Source organism: Hydra vulgaris, chromosome 09 (genome assembly GCF_038396675.1).
Source record: "Hydra vulgaris chromosome 09, alternate assembly HydraT2T_AEP".
Lineage (NCBI taxonomy): Eukaryota > Metazoa > Cnidaria > Hydrozoa > Anthoathecata > Hydridae > Hydra > Hydra vulgaris.
The window spans coordinates 59,004,564-59,030,926 of NC_088928.1; the positions used below are offsets into that span (position 1 = coordinate 59,004,564).

The 26,363-nt window shown below is 28.2% G+C and overlaps 1 protein-coding gene across 1 annotated transcript in view; it reads right to left on the reverse strand.

Annotated features, from left to right (window-relative positions):
• The window catches only part of LOC100199152 (KICSTOR complex protein SZT2), a 225,030-nt gene that overhangs the window by 29,372 nt on the left and 169,295 nt on the right, over positions 1–26,363 (reverse strand). The window contains exons 44-56 of the mRNA XM_065806194.1: positions 17,520–17,558; positions 15,806–15,966; positions 14,128–14,307; positions 13,951–14,028; positions 13,724–13,867; positions 10,908–10,932; positions 10,673–10,746; positions 10,443–10,553; positions 8,451–8,587; positions 4,524–4,578; positions 4,347–4,430; positions 4,173–4,250; positions 3,676–3,889 (exon numbers count right to left, since the gene is read on the reverse strand). Of these exons, the coding sequence (XP_065662266.1) occupies positions 3,676–3,889; positions 4,173–4,250; positions 4,347–4,430; positions 4,524–4,578; positions 8,451–8,587; positions 10,443–10,553; positions 10,673–10,746; positions 10,908–10,932; positions 13,724–13,867; positions 13,951–14,028; positions 14,128–14,307; positions 15,806–15,966; positions 17,520–17,558 (1,380 nt within the window). The remainder of the gene's footprint in view (positions 1–3,675; positions 3,890–4,172; positions 4,251–4,346; positions 4,431–4,523; positions 4,579–8,450; positions 8,588–10,442; positions 10,554–10,672; positions 10,747–10,907; positions 10,933–13,723; positions 13,868–13,950; positions 14,029–14,127; positions 14,308–15,805; positions 15,967–17,519; positions 17,559–26,363) is intronic.

Sequence of the window (26,363 nt, forward strand, 5' to 3'; positions counted from 1 at the left end):
GATTTTCAAAAAAAAATATTTTATTTTATTAACATTTTGGCTACACTGTAGTCATAGCAGCCATTAGATGTTCTAGTGTTTGGATCTTTTAAATCTTATTTTAGATATCTCAGAATGAATAGTTGGCTTCCAATCCAGGAAAGATGTGGAATATTTAAAATTTGCCTCAGCTATATTATATCATTCACTATAAAAAACTTTGCAGTGGGTTTCTAAAATGTGGGATCTATCCACTCAATAGAAAAAGATTTAGGAAAAGTGCTTTCATATCATCTAGTGTTAGTGACACACTTCATTCAGTCAAGCAATCAGAAATTTAACAACCAGATAATCAACATTTATATGAAAAACAATCAAGCAGATTCTTCGGAATTATCAATGAAATTAATTAGTCAGGAAACCATTCATGCATACCCTAAAGCACCTCCAAGAAAAAATTCTTGAAAAAAAAGACAACAGGGTAAAAGTACAATATTAACTAAAACTTCAGAAAGTTTCAACAGTTAATGAAGGAAAAAAAATTCAAAATGATAAAAATAACACAAAAGAAAAATTGACTTCAGAGAAGTGAAAGAAACAGAAAACTGTGCAGATTTTTTAACATGTCATTTGTAAAAAATGGGTCCGTCAACCAACAATAAGAAAGAATTTGCAAAATATGCAAATGCAACTGGAAAATGTGTGAGTTATGCGAAGTTGACTTTCTTTTTTTTTTTTTACATTTCCTTTGATATACATCAAATTTGTTAATATGTAAACATATGTATGCTTTCTTAAAACAAAAATTTTTATAGTGCTCCTATTTCGTACATGTATACCATATGCATAGCCTTTTTGGCCCTAATAATTGAAACTTACTACCTCTTTTCATTTTTCAATCTTTTATATATGCCCCATTTGTTAATTTTTTTGCCCCATTCAATGAGTAGTTCTCAATGAATGGAACAAATGGCCTGGCCCAATAAATTGCTTTTTTACCAATAGGTATATGCAGAACGGATTTTTTTGATTTAATACATCATAATGTAAGAGTTAATGTTATCAAACTTTAAATGTATAAATTATTAAATTTAAATGTATAAACTTTATCAACTTAAAAAGAGCAGTTCACGAAAACTGTCCCATTCATTAAGGTTCTCCCCTATACAGTACTGCTAAAATTATTACGGATTTCTACAATTAAAATTTCTAAAAAATTTTAATTTTAGACACAAAGTTGTCTTTCTAATTATTTTTTTGAATTTTCATTAAGTAAAATGCATATACCATCTTGTGGATCAATTATTGAACACTTTTCCTTTGAAAGTCATAAATAGTTACTAAAGTGATTAGATAAATCTGACGGAAAGATGTTTGTAGCTGGATCCAAGCTAAAATCAAGTTTTTCAATCAGTCTTCAAGTCAGTGTGTTGGAATGGTATCCAATCTGTTCTACTTTTGTTTCTAAACAGACTCTTTAAGAGCTTGACAATTCGAATGAAGGCACAGCGACATGAGCGGGCCAACGAGCATGAAACCTGGACAGAAGATTGAAGCAAGGTAAGGATACAGACACCCTTTTATCAGTAATTTCTGAACATTTTACTGGCATGATTTGCATTTACAGACACCCTTTTATCATGATTTGCATTTACCATGATTTGCATTTACAGACACCCTTTTATCAGTAACTTCTGAACATTTTACTGGCATGATTTGGCATGAACTATGCACAATATGATTTTAAAAATGAGAGAATATCACAAGTGCAGAATATACAATTTGTCATGTGAAGGTGGTGGGTGATTGCCACTAAAATTTTTGTTCTCATAAAAAAATTTGCAGACTGACTGGTCAAAAAGGTCTATATATGCCGACTGACTTGTCTAAACAGGTCAAATTTGCTGACTAAATGAAGTAAAACTCATTGATGAGGGGCTGTCTTACCATCTAACTATCTCCATTGCACCTTGAACATAAGTAACATATGCTTACCTCTTCCCCTCCATTGCGCCTTGAACATAAGTAATATATGCCTACATCTAGCCTGATAAATTTATGTATTTTTTGGTTGGTCACTGTTTATATATATATATACATATATATATATATATATATACATATATATATATATATATATATACATATATATATATATATATATATATACATATATATATACATATATATATATATACATATATATATATATACATATATATATATATACATATATATATATATACATATATATATATATATATATATATATATATATATATATATATATATATATATATATATATATATATATATATATATATATATATATATATATATATATATATGTACAAAGTACTGTGAATAAGTTTTAGACCACTTACATTTTTTCAAAAAATCCTGGAGAATTCTTCTTTAATATTTAAGTTTGTAGTTCTAAATTATAAACTTATTAAAACACATGTATTTCACACAAAATGTGGAACAATTACAAACTTCATAAAAAACTCTTAATATTTATAAAATCCTGGGGTATGTTGTGCCATTCTCTTTGAAGTACTTCAAAACATTCTTCAGCATTTCAGGGAGCATGTTTGACCTTCTTTCTGTCCAGGTAATCCCAAATATGCTCAATTATATTCAAAACTAGACTCTGGGGAGGCCAGGTCATCAATTCCAGTACTACTTCTTTTGCCATTTCATTTAAATGATTTTTTGCCATTCGGGAACAATGTTTTGGGTCATTGTCCTGCTGCAGAATAAAATTATGACCTATTAGTCTCTTTCTGGATGATGCAGCATGGTGCCTTAGGATATCCACATAATGTTCCCCGGTGAGTCGCCCCCTACTTTAATCAAATCACCTACTCCAGATAAAGATAAACAGGCCCAAACTTATAAAGAGCCTCCTCTGTGTTTAATAGTAGGGTTTAAACACCCGGGCTGATAGGCTTCTTTATTTCTTCTTCAAACATATTGGCGTCCTTTTGTTCCAAAAATTTTGAATTTGGACTCATCAGAGTACAGAACCCGATTAAACATTTCCTGGGCCAAATCTTTGTGTTGTTTTGCATATTTAAGTCGTTTTTCTTCATTGGCACACCGTAATAATGGTTTTCGAATTGAACACACCCTCTTAATCCTGATTTAAGTAGGTGCCGTCCAATAAAAGAAGAGCTGGCATTTTTCCCAGTTGCTGTGTTAATGTCTTTTGCCAGCTTGGTTGATGTCTTTTTTGTATTTCTTAAAGATAGGGTTTTTAAATATTTATTGTCATCTTTTGTTAGCTTAGAAGGTCTACCACTTTTCTTTCTATCTTCAAGGGAGCTAGTTTCTCTAAACTTTTGAATGATTTCTGTAACAGAATTCTTCGAATATCCTGCTTTGGATGTGGTTGTTATGACACATCGTTTTACAAAATAAACAAACAAATCCCTCATGTTTCCTCATCAATTTTGTTTATTTATTCAAAATAATATATTCTTTCTTATATATTATTAAACTTAAGTACACTTTAAAAAAATTACGTAGGAAAAAAATTGTAAATACGTCTAATTATACAAGTGGTCTAAAAATTCACAGTACTGTATATATATATATATATATATAGTTAGATAGATAGAATATTTATACATACAAACACACACAAACTTATTATGTAGTATATTATTAAATATTGCATATATGATGTATTACCATTTGTTATTATAAGTCTTGAAAATCGAGGTGGTTTTGGGTAATGTTGTAAAATGTTTTCCATAAGTTTATGAACACAATAATATTTTGGAAACACTGAGGGCCGTCCAGAAAATTGATGTTGACACATGCGTATATGAAAGTCATAGGAAAAAGATTGCAAATGAGTGAGATCCTTAAACTCATAACAATTTCTGTAAAAATTGGTTACATCCTAAAAAGTATTTTAAGGTTATCAATCACACAGAAAAATATTCATCAAAATTCTCATATTTAAACAGAATTTGAAATAGTAAAAATTATGTATTATATATTTGAAATAGTAAAAAAATAGTAAAAATTATGATTAAAATTTATTTGACATATAAAAATTTAAAATTTATATTAATATACTATATACCGTTCCTTTCTTTCTGCGTGTATTTTATTTTTAAACACTTTATTTTTGCACAAATTATTTAATATATATATATATATATAAAAAAGTAAAAAACAACCTTTGGACTGACAAACTGTTTAATATCATTTAAATACATAGAAGAAAATGCTAACAAACTGTAGCACAAGTGATTTCTCTAAATAAAAATAAAGATACTTATCTAGTAAATAAATCAATCATAATGAGATTGTTAAACAACAACAACAACAACAACAACAAAAATTCTTCAAACCTCTAAAAAGACTTCCATAACAATTATTCCTCCTGCAGATGTTTTCTGCAAATTATACCTGGTTGGTCTTTCATCCACTAATGTCTAAAAATATTTAACCACAAGATCAAAACATCAACCAGATTCACATTTAAAAATTCAAATTATCTCTAATTAAGCAAAATATATATTTCTTACATCACTCCTTGTTTTCTGATTTCGAGTGTTACTAGTTGATTTGGCTTTTTGTGAGCTTTAGAGAGAGAGAAAAATTTTACTTAACAAAAAAATTATAATATGACTTTTAAAGAAAAAAATAAACTAAAAACTTTGTTTATTTTTGTATTTAAATAACTTTTATATATATATATATATATATATATATATATATATATATATATATATATATATATATATATATATATATATATATATATATACAATGCTCAATTTAATTTTTTATAAAGTCGCGGACAAAATGTCCGATCAAAATTTGTTTGGGTCAGACAGTGTCCGGTCAAATTTTTGAAATATAATTTTTACGGTTTTACAGAACTGAGTTATGCAATCAAAATCTTTGTTATGTCATTCAGTTTATTTAATGTTAGTCAAGTGAAATTGTAGTTTTTTATTATTATTTAGCATATTTCATCACAAATATGCTAAATAATAATAAAATCACTTTTGTTATTTAATAAAATAGTTTCATTTTTGTTATTTAATAAAATAATTTCAATTTAATATTGTATATTTTTTTAGATAGATATAAATTTTCATGCTGTAACTGACAACTCTTTTTGATTGTTTGTTTGTTTACAATTCGACAACAGCTATTTTGACAATTTAAAAATTTAAATGCAATAAAAAAAATCGTTACTTTATGAATAACTTTTATTGATTGACTTTTTTTATAGTTTTTATTTTACGCAAAGGCTTTAAATAAAATCAAAAATCAGTTATAACGATTGTTTAAAATAAACACATATTATGTGTAAATTAAATGTTATACTTAAACTTTTTTTTAGTAGGTATGTATTTTTTATCATAAATTTAAACACTTGAAACTATTTTTCCATGTCTTTTTAAAAATCCTTCAAAATATTATTTTTTAAAGTTACTTTTAATTATGAATAAGTTAAATTAAATTTTCTCATGATTTAATTGCTTTAATTTTTTGTTTGTTTGTTTGTTTCTATTTTTACAAAAGTCGTTTAAAAGTTTTTTTTTAAACTTGACTTACTAATTAAAGTTTGAAATAATTAAAAATTACCATTTTAAAAAGACTATGTTATTTTTTTAAACAGTTTAATTTTTGCAACTTTTTGAACAAAATGTTTATACAACTTAAAAATATATGTAGTTTGTAAAAGCATTTTGCTTATCTTTAATTCAACGTTTTAAAATATAAGTTTTAAAGTATTTTTTTTCAAATGCAACTAAACACGTAACAAAAAGTAGTTTAAAGTTCGAGTTTTTTTAGTTTTATTTTAAGGCTAATTTATTTTCTTTTTCGTTTTGCTTATTCTTTAGTTTTTTCAACTTTTTTACAAAATTAAGTTTAGCTTAACATTTCTTTTTACAGTGCATTTCTAAAACGTTAAAATCATCAAAACATCTAAACAGTTGTGGTCAAGTTTTAAACAAAAAAAATCATTTGCGTGGTCAGCAATAGCATTCGATTGCATGCCAGAATTTAATTCCCCTTGGTCAAAATGTCCGATTACTTTTTAAACTGATCAGACAATCTGAGGTTTTAGCTGGACAATGTCCGATGTCTGACTGTTAAATTGAGTCTTGTATATATATATATATTTACATACAGTGGATAGGAAAGGTTTGCAATCGCACTCTATTTTTGCGACTACTTAACCACAGCTTTTTAGATTTTTGAAAACATTTCAAAAATGTGCAAAACAAAGTTTAAGATAATAAAGCAAGAAACTAAAAGATTGTACACTATAAGATTGTACACTATAAAAGTCATTTATTTAAATTATCGAACGATAATATATTGTTATAAAGTGTAGTAAAAATATTGTGTAAAAATTTTTATATGATGAATGTAAATGACTGACTTTAAAGCAATTTGTACAATTAATAACAGCAACAAAAACAATTGTTTTAATAAACTTTTTGATGTACCCATAGATTTTTTTGTTATGCTATGTAAACTTTTGAATAAAATTTGTATTCTTAATTTTATAAACAACGACAATAAATGCCTTTCAATAAACTTTTAAAAATTCTTTTTGATAATTTAAATAAAGTTAGCTTTTTATTAAATGATAATTAGTTGTATTTTTTTTTTTTAAAAGAGTTCACCTAATATTATAAAAACATTAGAAAAGATCAAAGTTTTAATCACTTTTTTTGCGCACTTTTAATCATCTAAAGAGTCGTGGTCAAGCTTTCAAAAAAAAATAATTACATGTGTAATTGTTTTTTTGGAAAGCTTTCCTGTCCACAACTGTATGTATGCATATATATATTTTAGTTGACCTAGGACTATAAATTTGGTATCAAAGTTTATCATTTAATAATCTCAATATAATTGAACTGGTTTGATGCATAGCGAATACTAAATAATTTTAAAGATATATTTCAATTACATAACTAGAAGTTTCACACAATAGCAATCACCAGACAACAAAAAAGTAAAGACAAAAATTATATGCAAAAAATAATATGGAGTGTCTGCTTTGATCACATTAAAGTTTTTTATTAGAAATTTATTTAAAGTTGATCAAGTATATTCCATTTTAGCATAGGTTTTAAAGCTTTATTTTTACATTCCCATACAACTTTTAAAAGTTCAGTGGAGTTGGCCTAACTTTCATAAACAAAAAAGTTTTATGTTTATACCACCTGTCTTTGAAAGTTTTTTCAGTAAGCCCAATGTAATAATACCCTTCTTCTTCTTGGTAAGTTTTTACATTGCAAATATAAATAAGGTTTTTTGTTAGGTATTTTCCATTGAGTGGGCATAAGGAGGTTTGTCGACAATTGCATAATTGATTGGCTTTTTCAACTGACAACATTTTCATGAGAATTAAATAGTATATTTTTATTATGAGAAGTAATAATACTCTTGATGTTTGGAAGCTATAACTAACCTTTAAGTTGTTCCGGTTAAAAAGTTTGTGAAATTTGTGGCCTTTAGGGAAACATTTATCAATTGTACTCAAAAATGTTTTTGCTACGTTTGTTCTGATGTTGAGTGAATAAGATGGGTTAAACCAGATGTTTCTTATTCGAGATTTTGTATTATATTTCTGGATATTTGGAATGAAAAAAGTGGAATGAAAATCAAAAGCTTCTTTGCTTGAAGATATATTACTAATACAATTAGAGATCATTTTTGGTATCAATTTAATGATGCTTGGTGGATGTTTGGAATTGATGTTAATATATAAAGGATTATCTCCTGGTATTCTGTAAGGTTAAAAACAGTTCTTAGAAAGGTTAAATGTAATATCAAGAAAATTTACATTTTTTAAGTTTGGTCTGATAGTAATGTTAAGATTAAAATTGTCTTTAAAGATTTTCTTTCTTTTTTTCCGATTGAGGATCACTGATATTATAGAAGCAATAAAGACCATCAACTCTATATAGACCGGTAGTATTAGGACCATATTCTTTGGCAATGGTGTATTAGATATAGAGGCCAACTTATTTGCATAATTCGGCTTTTCAGCTTTAGAACCTATACTAAAATGGAATATTCTGGTGGTAAATTTTGCAACTTATACTTGACAGAAAAATATCACATTATTACGCCACCATTAAATTTGTTTAATAAACAAATTGAGCTTGCGTCAAAGTGCCGCCATGAAAATAAATTTCTAATAAAAAACTTTAAAGTCACCAAAGTGGACACTCCATAGCCTCTTTTATATATAATTTTTGTTGTTACTTTTTTGTTGTTGTTACATCTGATGATCGCTATTGTGTGAAACTTCTAGTCATGTAATTGAAATATATCTTAATAGTTATTTGTGTGTATGTGTGTATATATATATATATATATATATATATATATATATATATATATATATATATATATATATATATATACACACATACACACAAATGCGCAATCACAGACATACACAAACCAATACTTACTTTTTATTCAAAACTTGTATCAAACAAAGGCCAAGTGTTTGTAAATATTGAATGTACTGTTGCACAAGAGTCCATTTAAGTTCTTCATACCAACCTTTCTGATCATTTGTCAAATCCTCATACTCTGAATTTTCCTCCTAGTAAACAGGTAATTATTAAAACAGGTAATTATTCAAACCGGTAATTATTCAACAGGTAATTATTCAAATATATTTTTTTAGATATTTGATGAAACAACAAATCTCAATTTATTTTATAACTTATTAAATTTTATGAACTCAAGCTGTTGATTTCTAAGCTTCTCAGGTTTTTAAAAGGTTATTATTAAATAATTTGAACATCAAAAGAACATTTGAACATTATTAATAACTTTATTAGGTCATAACCATAAGTTTATGAAAACACTTTTTAAAACATGGATGTCGGTTTTTAGATGGCTAAAAAACCTTGAAGTATTGAAGGTTTTTTAAACTCCACAACATTTTGGAGTAGAGTGATAAAGAATTTTGCAGACAAGAGTTTGAGAGATGAATATAATTTGCAACATGTCAAACAAATATAATTGTTAATAATTGATATAAATAATAAATAATTACTCATCCTAATTACTTAAAATATGTCTTAAAGTCCTGCATTCATTCTACTGTACAGTTTTTAGTCTTCTCATCTCAACAGATTTTTCAACTCCACAATTTTATCCCTTAAATAAACAAACTTACCAGAACATCTTGCAATATATATTGCAATATATCTTGCAATATATATTGATCTCATTTTTTACATTTCTATGAACAAAATAATAAAACCAATAGTATTTAATTTACTTCACAATTACACAGATTGTTTGTTTCAACATCCAAAAACACAAATCTAAAAGGCTGCTAAGTTGTCTACCCAACAAAATTCTGCTTTACCTCGCGTTCATCATTACCTCGTGTTACCTTGAGCCAATGTGTTCCATGATTGCAATCAAGGAACCAGGCAAAAGCTAAGTTAGTGATTCAATAAAGATTCTCCTCGTTAAATTGTTATTTTTTATTTCAAAATTAGAAGATTGGAAAAAAATGGCACTTGGTGTTAAAGATAAAAGGACAAAAATATGTAGAATAGTAAAATAGTAGCAACTCCCCCTCCGCCTCTTTTATCAAACTATGATTTGCAAACTCTCCCTCCGCCTCTTTTATCAAACTATGATTTGCAAACTCTCCCTCCGCCTCTTTTATCAAACTATGATTTGCAAACTCTCCCTCCGCCTCTTTTATCAAACTATGATTTGCAAACTCCGCCTCCGCCTCTTTTATCAAACTATGATTTGCAAACTCTCCCTCCGCCTCTTTTATCAAACTATGATTTGCAAACTCCCCCTCCGCCTCTTTTATCAAACTATGATTTGCAAACTCTCCCTCCGCCTCTTTTATCAAACTATGATTTGCAAACTCTCCCTCCGCCTCTTTTATCAAACTATGATTTGCAAACTCCCCCTCCGCCTCTTTTATCAAACTATGATTTGCAAACTCTCCCTCCGCCTCTTTTATCAAACTATGATTTGCAAACTCTCCCTCCGCCTCTTTTATCAAACTATGATTTGCAAACTCTCCCTCCGCCTCTTTTATCAAACTATGATTTGCAAACTCCGCCTCCGCCTCTTTTATCAAACTATGATTTGCAAACTCTCCCTCCGCCTCTTTTATCAAACTATGATTTGCAAACTCCCCCTCCGCCTCTTTTATCAAACTATGATTTGCAAACTCTCCCTCCGCCTCTTTTATCAAACTATGATTTGCAAACTCTCCCTCCGCCTCTTTTATCAAACTATGATTTGCAAACTCCCCCTCCGCCTCTTTTATCAAACTATGATTTGCAAACTCCCCCTCCGCCTCTTTTATCAAACTATGATTTGCAAACTCCCCCTCCGCCTCTTTTATCAAACTATGATTTGCAAACTCTCCCTCCGCCTCTTTTATCAAACTTTAAAAGCAACAGAATGTTTACCTTTGCTGTTTTTTCTTCGGACTCTTTATTTTCACCAATATCAAATAAAAGAGATGCATTACAGTAGTGCAAAAGTCGACAATGCTTCTTAAGAGATTGCAGTCTTTCTTCCTGGACAAAAAATTTCTAATAAACTTTATTTGAATAAACTTTAACAAATATTCAATTCATTGCTGAAATAAAAAAGTATTACAAAAACACATCAACAAAAAAAAATTTTTTTTTCATACTGCTATAGGAACATAAGCTCCTTCTTGTTTCCAAGAATTATAAATCTCCTTCAAAACAGTTTGTTGATAAGCCACTAAATTAAATATTTTACTAAAGCAATACTTAATAGTTTTGTTAACAACTTGGCGATTAAATTGTATTACAAACAACAATAGTATAACTCAGTGACAAAATCTTTGGTTAATTGAATTACAAACAATTGAAAGTGATATAGAGAAAACATTCAAAACTTACAATTTGCTTTTTTGTTTTTGACATCCTAACAAAACAAAAAAATTTAAAAAAATATATTCACAACATACTTGAACATATTAGTTTACTCTATTACATGGTCACACCAGCACAATTACATATTACATTACCAACACAAACATAGTATTTTATACAGTTCAACAATAATCATCTTTTTCCTACTAAAAAATATCATATCTATAACTTTTTTTATTTATAACTTTTATTTAACTGTTAAACTTTTTTGTTCAAACTTGTCTAAGAAAGATGCCTTTCTTATACAAATTTGTGCTTGACTTGAAACACAAAAATTTTTTCACTTGTATGTGTAAATAAAATGTGATTATATAATAGCGTCCAGACATTTTTAAAAATACAATACAGTATTTTTTTTTTTATTTATAGGTTACAAAAATGTATGTAATAAAACTTGCTTGATGTTTTCATCATCTTCTTTTAAATAAAATATAAAAATGTCCCGCGGCAAAGGAGGGGTAAGGGGGAGCTTCACTTGTGTTTAAGATTGAAACTTTTACTACATATTTAACTATTTTACTTTTAAAAATATTCTTATAGTCTAAAATTATCTGTAATTTTGTAATTTTCAAAATGTTTATATGTATATTTTCCTTTTTAAAATCTAGTTACATTAAAAACATGAACATTATTATATTTTTAACTTATACCATCAATTATTAAACTACTATTAATAACAATTAATATTTAAAATAATAAAAAATTTGTATTAATAAACTATTACTAAATATTATATCATAACTATTTAAAAAATTTTTTTTTGGTACTCTTCAAAATAAGAAGTATTTTAATATTTAAAAATGAAAGAGAACACCAGTTCTAAAAATAATTATCCAAGAAACCAGTTTTAAAATTAATTATTCAAGACACCATGATTCTATCAAATTAATACAAAGCAAAAAAAATTTTTTCAATGTGATTTTTAATCTTGATTATATTGACTAAAGATATTGATGTCAGAATAACTGACTAAGATTTATAATAACTAATAACTATATATGAAGGGCTTATTGTGAAACAATGACAAGCCACAAAAACAAATATTTGAGAAAAATGACTTTTAAGTTTTATTTAAATCTATAAAATCATTTCTTTTTTATTATTCTCTCAAATTTATACTTCATAAAAATACTAATGGATATTATATATTGGATAAAAAAATAAAATAAAAATTGCGTATACTATTTATGATTATAAAAATGATAATAACTCATTTTTGAAAAAAGTGTGGCTTGTCAATAAGCCCTTCATATATATATATATATATATATATATATATATATATATATATATATATATATATATATATATATATATATATATATATATATATATATATATATATATATAAAATATATATGCTCAAACTTGTCTAAGAAAGATGCCTTTCTTAGACAAGTTTGAACATATATATTTTATATATATATATAGAGAGAGAGAGATTTTAGAGCTCTAAATATTATATATAAAATAATAATATTCAAACCTTAATATATAAAATTCTGAATAGAAAAAAACCGATGAAAAAAAAGATTAGTTATTAAAGAAAAAGTTTACTTGTTTGAGACAACTAATGCTAATTGGATGAATGGTGTGAGCATTAATAAAAAAAAGGTTAATAAAAGTACTTATTTCATAGGCATGTAGGTACCATATATATGAATTACACATCAAGCATTTTGCAAGTAGCCAAAACTGGCAGCCTAACTAAAAATATGTTTTAAAATTGATGAAGTCTTGGTGATCTATGGTTGAAAACAAAATCCTGTATAAAGACTTAAGAAAACTTTGCTGGAGGGATAATGATGAAGTAGTAATGCGGAAATGGTGTAGTGGTAGCTCGCTTCATAAGCGAGAGGTTCTGAGTTCGATCCCCACCACGTACCTGGTAGTACCACACTCAATACCTGGTAGTACCACACTCAATTTGTTTCTCTGCGCAGCGGCCTTGGTCATCAAGGTGCATGTGTGTGAGTTATAGAGTTGAGAGAGGGTTATACCCACAACTAAGTAGCCTCCTCATCTGTAGTGGCCTTCTCAACCTTGGGGAGGTGAATTAACAAACAAAAAAAAATCATTCTAGGAAAAAAGGTGAATATTTTTATAATATTATACAATACATATATAGCAAAAATTCATAACACATATATGTCTAATTTAAGGTAGGAAAAAAAAAACATGAATTTTTCAATTTTTGGCCAGACCAGGAGGAAAGCATTAACCTAGGAAATAAGATTTTTAATATAGACTCATGTAACCTAAATACAATAAATACAGTCTAATGCGGTAGTGGTGTAGTGGTAGAGTGCTCGCTTCATAAGCGAGAGGTTTCGAGTTTGATCCCCACCACATCCCTGGTAGTACCGTGCTCAACTTGTTTCTCCGCGCAGCGGCCTTGTTTGTCACGGTTCGTGTTTCGGAGTTATAGAGTTGAGAGAGGGTTATAACCACAGTTAAGTAGCCTCCTCGCGTGTAGTAGCCTTCTGGGCCTTGGGGAAGTGAATTTAAAAAAAATAAAATAAAAATAAGACTGTAAAAATGAATTTTTTAAAATTCTTTTTTGTCTGGCCCTTATTATATACCTGGCCTAATTTAGTTTTAAACAAAATGTCATATATGACATTAAAAAAAAAAATCTAAGTTTACATGTATGTATGTATGTATGTATGTATGTATGTATGTATGTATGTATGTATGTATGTATGTATGTATGTATGTATAAATGCATAATAAAATAAACATGAGAAAATTACTCAAATTCTATTAGGTAAAAATTAAAATACCAAATACTGAAAAGCTTGTCTTTTAATTAAATCTCTCCTAAAATAATAGTCTGAATGATGGAGACTATGTGTAGGAGCGGTATCACGAAACACATTATCAAACTCTAGACGCTTTGGATCAGGAAGGTCATTGACTTTAACAATCTGCAATAAATTTTTTTTTTTTAAAACAAGAAAATGATTTAAAAAGTAAATTAAGAAATAATAATAATTTTAAAATAAATAACCTCTTTTGGTGGTATCACATCTCTCATTAATGGAATAATGCATGATTTATCGGTAGATCTGGAGAAAGCAAGCACATCCTAAAAGGTCAATAGGTTATAAGTTAATTAAAACCCTACTTCCTTCCCAATATATTTTAATGTTGTGAAACAATTAACTTAATAAAAATTTATACTCACAGGGTCTGATTTTCCAGGACAATCCCTGACAAAGTGTTTATGATGAAACAAACCAAGCTTTTGCATAAACAAACAATTGTTAATATGAGAACGAACATTATTCCAAGCATATAATCTTTTTAACTGCTTTTCAAGGACAGCATTGACTTCATTGGAGAAGTTGTATGTATATACAGATATCTAAAGAGATATAACTACAAATGAATAGTAAAAAAAGTAAAAACAAACTTGTTGACTCTACAAGCATGATAAATGATCATAGCAATCTATAATTGATTTGGTGAATGTTAAAAGGGCGGAAGTCCAAAAATGAAAACTTTTGGGAAACTAAAAAAAACTCCATTTCTCCCTGTAATAAATTTTTGTTGAAAAACATTATCCTCTTCAAAAAAAAAAAAAAAAATTACTAAACTATCAACAAAATTACTATGGGGGAAAATGCAGTTTTTCTTTAATTTGCAAAAGTTTACATTGTTGGACTTCCGTCTTTTTAACATTCACTATTTCAATTAAATACATAACCAGTAACCATAGTAACCAGTAACCACTTCAACATAACTATTATTTTGATTATAGTAATGATAACAGCGATTTGATCAATGGCTACAACAGTATGGTAAATAACTATTATGATAATTTATTAAATTTATTATAATAAAACTATTAAATAATTAAATAGTAAATAATTATCATAATACATTTAAATAAATAAATTAATTTTATTAGACAAAATTACTTATTTTAAAACTTTTTATTAATTGCTGATGATATAATTAAATTTTTTTTTTTTTTACTACTAACGCACTTCAATTTTTTTAATGTTATTTAACTGTTTCAGTTACTTCAGCCGCTTTTTTTACCTCATACTTTCTCTCAAACTAGCTTGCTATTCGAAAGATTATTAATGTTGCTTAAAAATAAAAAACTGACAAAGCAAGTCTAGAGAGTGTTATCCAAGACAACTTCTAATAAAAAATTTAACAGAATCGAAAAAGTAGAAAAGAAAAATGTTTTACTAAATGATATTTTATTATTTCTTATGACACATTTTAAATGTGAAAAATTTGTTTTCTTTTCTCTTTTTTTTTCTTTTACATGCATTGTTTTAATATAATAAAAGTTTATATATATATATATTCAAATAATAAAACTGGATGGTCTATACTTTGTAGTGCAGATTTTTATTTGTGAAAAATCATAATTTTTTATTTCAGTATATTATGGTTCAACAAAAGATTAATCAAATCTGGATGTTTGTCATTGTTGAAATTCAATTTTTTCAATGATTGAGCCTTTGTTAAAAGCAAAGAAATGTTTACTTCTTATTGACTATAAATTATTAGCCTAAATCTACTGATCAATTTAAATGGAATAAGCAAGTGTTTTTGTTGTTCCTAAATACAGGCAAAAGATCAAAAATCTTGAAAAAATTTACAATGAAATTCTCTCTATAAAGCTCACGCCAACAGATTTAACGCTATTTTTTGAACTGCACCAATAAAATATAAACATGTTAGAACACTTTGTTTAAATAATGGAAGATAAATTTAGAAAATAAATTTTAGAACTGCTAATAAGTTAATAAAATTAAAAAACAAAAAAAAATTCCGTTAAAACTTGTTTATCAAATTTAAAAAAATTTACAATAAATATAACATATATCTTTAAAATAAATTACCTTTTTCTCTTCAAAGTACGCCATAAAAAACTTTTGCCTTGGAACAAAACCTGGACTGATACAAGATGGAGACTGAGGTTCATTCAAATAATTTCGATCTTGGTTTAAATTATTATTATTATTGTAACACAAAGGTTTAAACTTTTGCTTTGATTGGTCTTCTGAAAATAAAATACTTTGCAAGCATTAACACTAAAAGGTTTTTATTTAATGCTAAATACAGCTACTAAACACATTTACTAAAGACTGAGCAATCAAAGCCAACAGAGAAATATACAATTAAAAATAAGTTACTAATTTTGTAAATTTATGAAAAATTGTTAAACCAAAAAAAGAATTAATATAAATAAAATAAAAATAATAAATAATAATAAAAAATAATAAAAAATATAAAATAAATGATAATAGTAAATATAACAAAATAAAATAAATAATAAGTTTTGACGAGGTGGTCTATTCAAGATGAAGTAAATAATTATATAGCAATAATATATAGAAGCAATAAATATAATAATTTAATTACAACAATAAACACAGTTTGCAATAAATACAACAATTTAATTACAAGTATTGCACTTAATGGTTGCTCCATTAATACAGTATTGCACTTAAATGGTTGCTCCATTAATTTAAGAACTACAGGATTCACAACTTTTTTAAAGTTCAGAGCTTGTAAACATACAAAAAAAACAATAGATAAAAAAAACAATAGATAAAAGTTATTCAATAACTAACATTGATATTTGATAAATCAACTAAAACTAATATTAAATAATAAAACTTATGATAATTTCTGTTTATCAAATAAAAAAATTTATGATAATTTATGTTTATTAAATAATAAAACTTATGATAATTTCTGTTTATCAAATAAGAAAATTTATGATAATTTATGTTTATTAAAAAATAACAAATTTTATGATTATTTAAATGTATCATAATTAAAATAACTTGAAAAATTTATAACATAAAACTAAATGAAAAAGTAAAAAAGAAAAAAAAATGTTAAAAAGATTGAATAAAAAAAAAAAATAAAAGTAGAACTAAAACATTTTTAAACAAACTTGTTACTTTCTTCTAATAATTGCACTATACTTATAATGGAAAATTAAATCATACTTTTAATGGATAATTGCACTATTGGTAGCATAACCACCAAAACTACAGTTTTTTGTTAATATGATAACTACCAAAAAACTGTGCAATTACACATCAAAAGTATGGTACAGTCACGCATAGTGTGATTACCATCCAAAGTATGATTTAATTAAATCATACTTCTGATGAATATTTGCACTTTTTCAGAAATAAGCAAAACTTTGCTTATTTCTGAAAAGGTAACTTTAACAAACTTTTATTTGCTATAACTCCAAGGTAATATATTAAGATATATTAACATATATTAATATTACTTAAGTTTTAATTAGAAGCTTAAAGGTCATTTACACATAATAGTTTGTTCCCAGTTGATATCAAAGTAGAATTATCTCAAAAAATGAAATCTTCTAATTGACATTATTTGACACTAATTTATGAATTCATAAAATTATCATAAAAGTCATAAAATTAAAATGTGGCAATGATGTAGAGTGCTTGCTTTTAAGCAAGAAATACCAAGTTTGATCCAAATCACGCTTCTGGTTTGTATTTTGAAGTTAAAGAGTTAAGAGAGATGTACCACAATTAAAAAAAATAATAATAAAGATAAAAAAACCTTGATTAGACTGTTTTCCTTCTTCATCATCAGATACTTCTAAACAATATATATATATATATATATATATATATATATATATATATATATATATATATATATACAAATAACAGATATAGATGCAGCAATAATAAAACACTAGCTTATCACTTGATTCATACGCACTAACACACACACACACAGATATATATATATATATATATATATATATATATATATATATATATATATATATATATATATATATATATATATATATATATATATATATATATATATATATATATATATATATATATATATATATATATATATATATATATCTGTGTGTGTGTGTGTTAGTGCGTATGAATCAAGTGATAAGCTAGTGTTTTATTATTGCTGCATCTATATCTGTTATTTGTATATATATATATATATATATATATATATATATATATATATATATAATATGTGCAAAAAGTATCCGACACAAAGGAAAAACTTTATTTAGTTAAAGACCAACAAAATAACATAAACAAACACTATTCTAATGTAATTTTACATGGGAAATATCAATATCAAAACAACAATACCATTAAATGTTGACTTGGTAATTGCAATTTTGTAAAAGTTAAGGTTCAAAAAGTATCCAACATATTGTAAAAAATTTACTCAATACTTTGTCATGTGACCTTTAGCAGCCAAAACTGCTTCTAAATGATTGGAATACTTGTTCTCAAGATTAGCACATATGCTAATAGGAATTTTAGCCCACTCTTCCTTGCATATTTCTTTCAATTGGATAAGATTTCTTGGATCTCTCTCCTGTACCCTCAATTTCAATTCCTGCCACAGATTTTCAATTGGATTGAGGTCAGGTGATTGGCTTGGCCATTCCAATAAGTCAATTTCCCTCTCCTGAAACCATTGTCTTGTTGGAATTTCCAACCTCGAGGAAGGTTCAATTTTTCGGCTGACTTCACAAGACATCTCTCAAGAATGCCCTGATACATTTCGGAGTTCATCCTTCCTTCTATGATTTCCAATTCCCCAGGGCCTGCAGAAGAGAAACAACCCCAAAACATTATGCTGCCACCTCTAAACTTCACTGTGGGACGGTATTCTTCGGGTGAAATGCAGAGTTCTTCTGTCTCCAAACACGACTGACACAGTTCAGACCAAACAACTCTATTTTAGTCTCATCTGACCATAATATTTTATCCCAAAAACTTGAAGGTTTACTCAAGTGCTCTTTGGCAAAGTTCTGGCGTTTCTTTATGTAAATTTGCTTCAAGAGAGGTTATTTTTTTTTGGTGACCGAGAGTGGAATCCTCTCTTTCAAAGAACTGTCCTAATTGTATTCTTGCAAACATTTGTTCCAGATGATTGCAAGTCCTTTTGCAGTTCAGAGCGAGTCAGTTGAGGATTATTCTGTACTTTTGGAACTAAATTCCTAGCTGTACGGTCAGATATTTTTGTAGGACGCCCTGAATGAGGCAGACTAGTCGAAAGATGGAAGGATTTCCACCTCCAAACAGTATCACCAACTGTTGAAATTGGGATATTTAACACAGATGAAATTTTTCTATATTCCAAACCATCTCTGTGCAGCTGAATAATTAATTTCTAGTTGATTCAGACAATTCTGCAGTTTTAGACATAGTTGAAGAGCATTCATCAATGAAAATGTCAGATAATGAATGACTGCAGTTAGAAAGATTCTATGACGTTCTTTTGCATTTTAGAATGTTCCAACGTTTTCTGATTCTAGAATATTACCTAGAACATAACGGATGACAAATTATTGGTGAATCAAATTCTTTTTTTACAATGTATTGGATCCTTTTTGAACCTTAACTTTTACAAAATTGCAATTATTAAGTCAACATTTAATGATATTGTTGTTTTGATATGATATTTGTATTTCCCATGTAAAATTACATTAGAATTGTGTTTGTTTATGTTATTTTGTTGAATGGTCTTTAATTAAATAAAGATTTTCCTTTGTGTCTGATACTTTTTGCACCCATTGTATATATATATATATATATATATATATATATATATATATATATATATATATATATATATATATATATATATATATATATATATATTAGGGTGATACAAATTTTTTAGGTTCAAAACTTTAGTTGCCCTCAAGACTGCCCTTGTTCTATATGACAATAGTAATTATTTTCCAAAATTTGAATCAAATCGGATGATATTTAGGGGTTGCCATTTTTTGTCACATTTTGGAATGAGTTTAAAAAAAAAAAAATTTACTTTTTAATTATTTATTATCAATTACTTATTATTATGTGGTGGATTGTGGATGTTTAATGTTAAACAAACAATAATATACTTTTTTTTGACCACCAGTGGTATCAGGTAAGAGCTTTCCATCAGAATGCAGAAGAAGTGGATCATCAGGAGAGAAATCAACCTTGTCAGTTGTAGTCAGCGCTTCACGAACAGATCACCTTTCTCTGCGGATTGTGCTGTACGGCAATGATAAATCTTTTAGAGAGTGACCAAGAGCCTGAGAAACTGTTCCAACCAAGAATAGTGCACGGCGATCAGAAATATTAACACGATCAAGAGACAATCCAACATTATTTGTTAGAACTTTCGTTGACGATATAACATTATTTGTTAGAACTTTTTTGTTGAACCACATGTGCTCAGTGTGCTGGAAGCGGAAAGAGTCTGATATTCATCATCATCCGAGGAACTTGAGCTACTTTCACTCACAATGTCAATTGCTGATGAAGAAGAAATGAGTTCTGTTTTTTCCATCAGTTCCGCTTTACTGCTTTGATGCCTCAATTCCATTTTAGTTTCTTGGACTCGTTTCCATGCCTTCCTAGCTGTTAAATTCTGATCAATTCCTGCCATGCAACAACTTAATGGATCTTCTTGCTGATGATGCAAAAATGCTTTATCTTCATCGTTTTTCATAACGTCTGATGCATTTTTGGTTGATATGTCAAAAAGTTCTTCAAGGTCAGCATGGAAAAGTCCTTCTTTCATTTGAAAGCTGTCCAATTTTGATCGCCGGTGTTTTTCAACAACAGATATTCGACATAAAGTTTTTTAAACTTTCTTTCTGCATTGTCAATTCTTTGAGTTAGAATTCTTCCTCTCTCCCATATAACAAGAACTGCTTCAATTGTTGTACAAAATTTTTTCACTTCTTGTTTCTCTTCTATATGATGGAAGAGCAACCTCCAAAGAACATCCCCTCTTGAAGGAAGTTTGGCAGTCGACAGAGTTTGTGTAAGGTTTACCAACAAGTCACACCACAGCAGAAGATCTAGTGGTTGCCATATTAATTTCTATTCAAAATATATTGTTATATATATATATATATATATATATATATATATATATATATATATATATATATATATATATATATATATATATATAGATAAAAAAACAAATTTGCAAAATTTGAGAGAATCACAAAATTTCACCAATGGTTATTTCATCTTATAAAACATGGCAACCACTAAAGTTGCTTCTTTTAGTCTAATTTTTGGTACACATGATCCTAGGTGATAAAGGAACACAGGCAACCTTAAGGAGAATGCTTTTTGTGAATTTTTTTTTTCAATTACAATCTGAATCACCCTAATATATATATATATATATATATATATATATATATATATATATATATATATATATATATATATATATATATATATATATATATATATATATATATATATATATATATTATATATATATATATTATATATATATATATATATATATATATATATACATATATATATATATATATATATGTATATATATCCTTGTCAGATCAGGTTATCCTGGCATCTCCTAGCCTTTTTAGGCAAAGGCTAGGAGATGCCAACTCCGATTTAAAACACCCCCTGCCTTGGGGCTCTTGGTTGAGTAAAGGCTAGAGATGGTGTCTCGATAAAAATACTCATCTTGGGCAGATGTTATATGCACCCAGCTACTGTCTTGTAGAAGGCCTCCTAGGCAAAGACTTAAGGGGTAAACAGATTCTATCTGTTGACCAGCCTCGCACCCCTTCTTCATCTATTAGGCTGGCGCAGATGTATTTTTAATACATTGTTTCCAGTTTAGGATGTTGAATGCTGGATCTTCTTGACTCAATGCATGGGTTTGCTTGTGTCACTGTTTTTATGACTAGGCAACTCATTTTATTATCTCCTTATGACGGTACAGCTCTAAAACTAAGTTTTATGGTTCTGAGGCCGGCTGGTAGTCAGGTTTCCCGAACTCTGTGGTAGCTCTCAGAGAGGCTGATTCCATCAACAGCTGAAAAATATCAAAGTATTAACAGTGCCATGTTGCGCATGGATGGTGTCCCTGTTTGTACTTTTGGTGTGCATTGCGGAGGCCACATTTGGAGCCCTTTGTTACGGCTTAGGGTTTATTAGTAGTAATGAGGCAATTGCTTGGGCTATTAAACGGTGTTCTGAGTACAATCTATGCTTTGAGTCAAGTTCTTCAATCTAATTTAAAAATGAATAAAGTACCAAAAACTGTAAAACACAAAAAACCATCATCATCACCAAGTTCTCTAAACCTATCATTCACTAATATTCGTGGTCTTCGAAGTAACTTTTCTTCTGTTGAGTCTTATATCTTGCAAAATTCACCAGACCTACTTGCTCTTTGTGAGACTAATTTGAGTTCGGCTGTCTCATCTTGTGATCTTAGTGTTGATGGTTATCTTCCTCTGATTCGTAAAGACTCCAATAGTCACATGCTTGGCCTGGGCATTTACATTCGTAAGAATTCACCTGTTTGTCGTGAAACTAGGTTTGAATCCACAGACTATTCTTTCATGTGCTTTCGTTTAGCACCACTTCACTCTATTGTCTTTCTCTTTGTTCTATATCGCTCTCCTTCATCTCAAGACTGCACTCTTTTTGATGTTATTTCTGATCATATTGACCAAGCCCTCTCTCTTTATCCATCAGCTAATATAGTTGTTGTCGGTGACTTTAATGCTCACCACTCTGAATGGCTTGGCTCTAGTGAACCCGCTATTCCCAGGTCATGAAATCTCGTATCTCATCTCAAAAATTAGGCTCTCGTGACTTCTGGAGAATCTTTAATAATATCAATAAGAAGGGCAAATCTATAATTCCACCTCTCTTGTATGGTTCAGACTTTGTCACCTCACCAAAAGACAAAGCCGAACTGTTTGCTAAAAACTTTTCATCAATATCATCTCTTGATTTCACTAATTGCTTTCTACCTGATATTGCCAACAAGCAGGTTGATCCATTGCTTGACATTCATATCACTCCAGCATCTGTATCTAAAGTGATTTCCTGCCTAGACCCTTCTACAGCTTGTGGCCCAGACAACATACCTGTTATTGTCTTGCAGAAGTGTTCTCCGGAGCTGTCGTCTATACTCTCAAAACTATTCAACAACTGCTTATCAGAGTCTTGTTTTCCAGCCTGCTGGAAAGCCGCTTCTGTTATCCCTATCTTCAAAAATTCTGGAGAGTGATCTGATTCATCTAACTACCGTCCCATAAGTTTTCTTCCTATCATAAGCAATGTTTTTGAATCTTTAATCAACAAACACGTAATTTCTCACCTTGAATCTAATAACTTACTTTCTGACCATCAATAAGGATTTCGATCTTCTCGTTCTACAGCTGATTTGCTAACAGTAATAACTGACAGGTTTTATCGTGCATTAGATGAAGGTGGAGAGGTTAAGGCCATCGCTCTTGACATTTCAAAAGCGTTTGATAAAGTTTGGCATGCTGGTCTTCTCCATAAGCTTTCTTCTTATGGTGTATCCGGCAACATCTTTAAGATCATTGAGTCCTTCCTTTCCAATCGTAGCATAAAAGTTGTCCTCGATGGACAACACTCTTCTTCTTATTCTGTAACTTCAGGGGTTCCTCAAGGTTCTATCCTTGGCCCTATACTCTTTTTAATTTACATTAATGATCTTCCATATATTCTCACATTCAAGGTGGCATTGTTTGCTGATGATACTACCATTTATTCAAGTCGTGATAAGAAACCAACACCCGCTGATTGCTTGGAGGGGGCATTTGAGCTTGAAAAGGATCTCACTTCTGCTACAGCATGGGGCTCACAGTGGCTGGTGAACTTTAATTCAGATAAAACCCAATTTTTTTCAGCCAATCGTTATTGCAATAAGTTAGATCTTCCTATATTTAATAATGCTGGTTTACTCGATGAGTCATCTACTCTTCATCTTCTAGGATTAACTCTTACTTCCAATCTTTCTTGGAAACCATATATCAAATCGGTTGCAAAATTAGCATCTGCTAAGGTTGTATCTCTTTATCGAGCTCGCCACTTTCTTACTCTGGATTCTATTCTCTATCTCTATAAATCTCAAATCCGGCCTTGTATGGAATACTGTTGCCATATCTGGGGCGGATCTTCTAATGATGCCCTCTTCTCTTTTAGACAAGGTGCAAAAACGCATTGTAAACATAGTTGGACCTGCTCTTGCAGCCAACCTTCAACCATTATCAAATTGTCGTAATGTTGCTTCTCTTTCTCTTTTCTACATATACTATAATGGGCACTGCTCTTAAGAGCTAGTGTCTCTTGTGCCATCTGCTCAAATTTATTCTCGTGTTACTCGTCATTCAATTAAGTGTAATCCTTTTTCTGTGACTGTTCCTAAGTGCTCCAAAAACGCTTCGTCTAGTTTTTTCCTCGAACATCAGCTCTTTGGAATTCGCTTCCTTTATCTTGCTTTCCTGATTCATATAATTTGCAATCTTTTAAATCGTCCGTCAATCGTTATCTTGCTCTACAATCTTCATCTTTTCTCTTACAGTAACTTCCAACTTTAATTAGTGGCTGCTTGCAGCCTTGTTGGAAGCGAAGATGTTTAAAAAAAAAAAAAAAAATATATATATATATATACATATACACACATATATATATATATACATATATATGAATATATATATATATACATATATATATATGTATATATATATATATATATATATATATATATATATATATATATATATATATATATATATATATATATATATATATATATATATATATATATATATATATATATATATATATTTAAACAACTTTAAAAAGTATTCTACACAACAGAGTGCTCAATGTTCTTAAAAGAACAGAGCAATATATATATATATATATATACATATATATATACATATATACATATATATGAATATATATATATATACATATATATATATATATATATATATATATATATATATATATATATATATATATATATATATATATATATATATATATATATATATATATATTGTTAATTTTGCATATTAAGATTGGCACTGCCCTAATAAATTTTGCATACTTAAACTTTAAAAATGTTGACTTAAACTCAAACAGTTTTTTCAGAAAAAAAAAAAGTAAAAAAAAGAAAAATAAAAAAACAAAGTATCCTTATTTCAGTACACAGTGGTTTGAAATAATCAAAAAATACCATTAATTCAAGATTGTTGCAAATTAGTTATATTTTCATGTTCTGAAAGAATTTATTTTTTTAACCACTTAGCGCTTACCCGCAGATGCTCAAAGTTACCATTTTTTAAAGAACAACTACTTAGTGAAAAAGCAATGATTTCAAACTTTTATTTTTTTTCTTAAACTGCACCTGCGAAATTCATATATTATATATCAATCGGAAGAATATTAAACAGGCTTTCAGAGTTTATTGTTAAATTATTCATAAAATTACATTTCATGCCGTAAAAATGCAGAGAAAGATAACTTTTCAGACTTGGAAATAATAGCATGTTTGAATGCGACTTTTATTAAATTCATTATGTTTCTGTAAAAATCTGAATACAAATGGATAAACTTCGACAATTCTTCTTTTAATCCAATATAGGTTTTTTTGCCACCCGGACCCGCCCAAGAACAACTACCGGACCCGCCCAAGAATATCTATTTTCAATTTAAAAATGTTTCTGCTTCAATTGAATTTTTTTATTTTTTCTTACATAAAACATGATAGTCATTTCCATTCAGTGCTAAAAATGATGCTCCAATTTTATTTCTCATATATTCCTTGACATACATAAAATAAAATTACTAGATTAAAAATATAATCAAAAAAATTGATTTTTAAAAAAAAATACAAAAGAGGTTTTCCCCAAGTAAGGAGACTTGCGGAATAAGAAAAAACATGCAAAATAGAAGCACTGATATCATTGAGCTATAATGGTTTCAAATTATTTTAATTAAAAGTAAATTTTGTAGTTATAGCTGAGCATTTATACGCTATCGGATAAACTGCTATCAGCTTCTATATCAACGCAATCTTATTGTCGATAAACATCAATTAGTTCAGGTAAAACCTCATCATTAACATCCTTACTTTTTGTGCAATTTTCAATCAGTAAAAGTTGCAACACCTATTCTGGTGGTACTGATTTACATACAAACAACTTTTCAAAATAATACTGTGAATATAATCTGATTTTTCTAAACATCAACAAAAAACATCAGTCAAGTTGTTAATTCTTGAGATTTTTCTTGCATGATCCATACGATCTTTTCTATGACATTTGCAAAGACTTTCTCCAGCATTTTTGCCAAAAGTTCCAACCGGCAAAATTAAATCAATCATGATTTGAGCTCCGTTAGCTAACCCTTTATGAACACAAGTAGGAAAATTGTACCATAAATATTTCTTATTGATAATTAAAACTGTTTTTTGACAATTTGATTGGATCAATTGGAATTTGACAAGACAAACATATTAATATTGTTCTTAAATGGACAATAAGATTTATATCTATATTAAAAATTCATTTTACTT